General features: G+C 37.6%; 1 protein-coding gene across 1 annotated transcript; it reads left to right on the forward strand.

Annotated features, from left to right (window-relative positions):
* The first annotated feature begins 2414 nt into the window (after nt 1-2414).
* On the forward strand, nt 2415-3584 carry LOC130965664 (uncharacterized). Its single transcript, XM_057890425.1, has 5 exons — nt 2415-2420; nt 2623-2706; nt 2930-3022; nt 3115-3216; nt 3309-3584. Exons 1-5 carry the CDS (start codon nt 2415-2417, stop codon nt 3582-3584), a joined length of 561 nt encoding a protein of 186 aa, XP_057746408.1.
* Nucleotides 3585-4628: the final 1044 nt, after the last annotated feature.

The following is a 4628-nucleotide window of genomic DNA, read 5'->3' on the forward strand; positions in this document are numbered from 1 at the left end:
AATGGTGCACACTCTGGCGTTTAACGCCCAAGGCACTACCTTTTTGGGCGTTAAACGCCCAACCAGGTACCCTGGCTGGCGTTTAAACGCCAGTCTGTCCTTCTTCACTGGGCGTTTTGAATGCCCAGCTTTTTCTGTGTAATTCCTCTGCTGCATGTTCTGAATCTTCAGTTCCCTGTACCATTGACTTGAAAATAGAACCAAGATCAAATAAACAATGCATGCAAGACACCAAACTTAAATTTAGACACTAGACTCAAACAAGAAACATAAAATTTTTTTGGTTTTTATGATTTTGAAAAATTTTTTTTTTGGATTTTTCGAAAATTAAGTGAAAAAAGAAAATAAAGGTATCAAAGTTCTTAATGAGAATTCCAGGAATCATGCAATGTTAGTCTAAAGCTTTAGTCTAAAGGAATTAGACATGAATAGCCAAGCTTCAGCAGGACATTGCATTCAAGAGCTAAATTGATGAGAATCAATCAGCTTTGGTGATGATAAGATCATCACCTTGAAACACTAGAATTCATTCTTAAGAACTCTGAAAAATACCTAATCTATGCAACAAGATGAACCGTCAGTTGTCCATACACGAAACAATCCCCGGCAACGGCGCCAAAAACATAGTGCACGAAATTGTGATCATCAACGGCGCCATCAACATGGTACGCTCATTGCAATCTCAACTTTTCATCACAACTCCGCACAACTAACCAGCAAGTGCACTGGGTCGTCCAAGTAATAAACCTTACGTGAGTAAGGGTCGATCCCACGGAGATTGTTGGTATGAAGCAAGCTATGGTCATCTTGTAAATCTTAGTCAAGCAAACTCAAATAGATATGGTGATATACGAATAAAACTTAAAGATAAAGATAGAGATACTTATGTAATTCATTAGTGGGAATTTCAGATAAGCGCATGAAGATGCTGTGTCCCTTCCGTCTCTCTGCTTTCCTACTGTCTTCATCCAATCCTTCTTACTCCTTTCCATGGCAAGCTTATGCAAGGGTTTCACCGTTGTCAGTGGCTACCTCCCATCCTCTCAGTGGAAATGTTCAACGCACCCTGTCACGGCACGGCTATCCATCTGTCGGTTCTCGATCAGGCCGGAATAGAATCCAGTGATTCTTTTGCGTCTGTCACTAACCCCCCGCCCTCAGGAGTTTGAAGCACGTCACAGTCATTCAATCATTGAATCCTACTCAGAATACCACAGACAAGGTTAGACCTTCCGGATTCTCTTGAATGCCGCCATCAGTTCTTGCCTATACCACGAAGACTCTGATCTCACGGAATGGCTGGCTCGGTTGTCAGGCGAGCAACCATGCATCATGTATCAGGAATCCAAGAGATAAACATTAGAGCCTTGTTTGCTTGTAGAACAGAAGTGGTTGTCAGGCACTCGTTCATAGGTGAGAATGATGATGAGTGTCACATAATCATCACATTCATCATGTTCTTGGGTGCGAATGAATATCTTAGAACAAGAACAAGCGGAATTGAATAGAAGAACAATAGTAATTGCATTAATACTCGAGGTACAGCAGAGCTCCACACCTTAATCTATGGTGTGTAGAAACTCCACCGTTGAAAATACATAAGAACAAGGTCTAGGCATGGCCGAATGGCCAGCCTCCCAAAGAGGGTTCAATCATAAAAACATGATCAAAAGATGATAACACAATAGTAAAAGGTCCTACTTATAGAAAACTAGTACCCTAAGATGAGTAAATGACATAAAAATCCACTTCCGGGCCCACTTGGTGTGTGCTTGGGTTGAGCAATGAAGCATTTTCGTGTAGAGACTCTTCTTGGAGTTAAACGCCAGCTTTTGTGCCAGTTTGGGCGTTTAACTCCCACTTTGGTGCCAGTTCCGGCGTTTAACGCTGGAATTTCTGAAGGTGACTTTGAACGCCGATTTGGGCCATCAAATCTTGAGCAAAGTATAGACTATCATATATTGCTGGAAAGCCCAGGATGTCTACTTTCCAACGCCGTTGAGAGCGCGCCAATTGGGCTTCTGTAGCTCCAGAAAATCCACTTCAAGTGCAGGGAGGTCAGAATCCAACAGCATCTGCAGTCCTTTTCAGTCTCTGAATCAGATTTTTGCTCAGGTCCCTCAATTTCAGCCAGAAAATACCTGAAGTGATATATATTTGATCACTACTACGCTGGTCCAACAAGGGGGATTCGGTTCATATCTTGAAGGTGATTAGGCATGCTTATATTGGAGGTGATTCTTGCCCTTTATATGGTTATATTGGTTGTGAAACTTGCATTTTGAACTTAGCCTTTAAGATAAAGTTTCCATGGTGGAAATTTCTCAATCATATTTGTTTGTGTGTTGAGTTGATGAATCGTGTATAAAGTTTTGTGATGTAGAATGGATTTGGAGTTAAAGTTAATGGTTACAATGACGGTATGAAAGCACTGATGTCAATATCGTTATCATCTTTATTGTGTTATCTTATGATCTGAACTACTTGTAGCAAGTCTTCTACTATGAGGATGATGGAAGAGGGAGGATAAAGCGGGGAATTCTACAAAGAATAGAATGATCCTGGAGGAACGCAAGAAATCATTTGTTCCATAAGGTTTATGACAAAAAACTGACTTTTGAGGAAAACCTTAAGCGTAAGCCAGCAGGAATAGAGGCAAATCACTGGAAAAAGTTTATTCAATATCTGTTGATTGAGGACACACAGGTAACAAATATTTAGTTGATATTTCATTGTATTCGATTTTAAATCGTCATGAATTACTACTAAATATGCTGAATTTATTGTGCTAGTGGAAAAACTACTACCAAAAAGTTCATCACCTTATCCTTTTTTGTGTTTCCTGAAGTTGTACATGGATGACTTATAAAACCATTAAAAGTGTAGTAATTTATCCCGATAACATTTATGTTTGTCATTTTGTGTGTAGGGGAAGTGTATAAAAAATGCCATTAATCGTTCAAAGCAACTGTACACACATACCGGGGGTTCTAAAACGATGGCAAGAAAGAGACACGAAGAAGTAATTAATTTAAATTCAGTTCCAGAATGTTGACATGTTTCTGGTAATATAGTGTTGTCTGTTATATGATTGTGTGTTGATGATTGTTATAGGAGCAACGACAGGGAAGGCATATTGGTAGAGGAGAAGGATGGACCATGAGTCATAAAAAAAAGAATGGTTCGTATATGAATGAAGATGTGCGTCTGGTTGGGGTAAATCATGTTCTTTACTTTTTCAAATTTCTCTTTGCAATTACTACCATTGAATTTAAATTAGTGTAAATCCGGATCTCACATGTTTGCAGGAAGCAATTGAGCATATTGAGAGCCAAGACCCCTCCAGCAAGGAATTTTCACAGAATGATTTCCTTGCACAAGTGCTTGGAAAGGAGCACCCAAGAAGAGTTCGTGGACTCGGTCTTGGTCCATGTCCCAGTCAGTGTTTTCGTAACATTCCACATCAGTCTGACTACGGTGTACAGATTGAGGAGTATCAGATGGAGATTGTAAAACTTAAGGCGGATGCAGCAGCAGCAGAGGAAAAGGCAAAGAGACAGAGAATGAAGGCAAAGGCAGCATAGAAGAAGGCAAAAATGCAGACAATGGGAAATTTGTTAAGATACATAATCCAGCAACAAGGAGGTAATTTGCCACCTGAAATAGCTACAGATTTGGATTCTTTGAGAAGTGCACCAACTTCATCCCATCCAAGATGATGTGCGGGCACTAATGATTTGAATTATGAATGTTAAAATCTGAATACTCTTTAATTGTTCACTATCATAATCAGTGTTATCAAAACCGGACCGGACCGGCCGATTCAACCAAAAAACTGGTGAACCGGACCCTATACCGGTCCGATCCGACATTTGGACCGCGTAAGGAAGAAAACCGATACGAATCGGTCAAATCCGGAATGAACCGTTGAAAACCCGTCAAATCCGGTAAAGACAGGTCCGACCGAACCGTTTGGTATTGAAAATTTAATCAAAATTCCTAAGGAAGGGTTTGAACCCTCTCCCTCATAAATAGAAGCACCTTGCATAGCCACTAGGTTGCTGTTGTGTTTATTGTTATATATGCAAATTTAAATATATATAAATATCTTCATGAGTTTCATCAAATAATTTATCTTTATTTTATTTATTTTAATTTTAGTTATAAACCCACTCATTCTTAAATTAATTATATTTTTATTTAATAATAATTATAAAGTCACTTATTTTTTTCATAATTATATAATATCTATTAATATTATTTTTTAATAAATACTTATAGTATATAATAGTATAATAAATATAAATTAATTAATAAATTATTGAAAATTTAAAATAATAGTTATTTTAATATAAAAAACAAAATAAAAATATCTATAATAGAGTAAAAATAATAAAATAATTGTTGTTCTTGTTCTATATTATTTTAAAATAACTTGAAATTCTTAAAATGTTAGTGAAAATATGTATTTTAAATTTTAATTTTAAATTTTTAATTATTTTTTATTTTTATTTACATAGCACCGAGTCAACCGGTTCAACTAGTGATCCACCAGTTGAACCAATGACCCAGTGACCCAATAGCCTGATCGGTTCGCTCATCGATTCGGTTCTGACAACTATAGTCAT

This window comes from Arachis stenosperma, chromosome 3, assembly GCF_014773155.1.
Source record: "Arachis stenosperma cultivar V10309 chromosome 3, arast.V10309.gnm1.PFL2, whole genome shotgun sequence".
Lineage (NCBI taxonomy): Eukaryota > Viridiplantae > Streptophyta > Magnoliopsida > Fabales > Fabaceae > Arachis > Arachis stenosperma.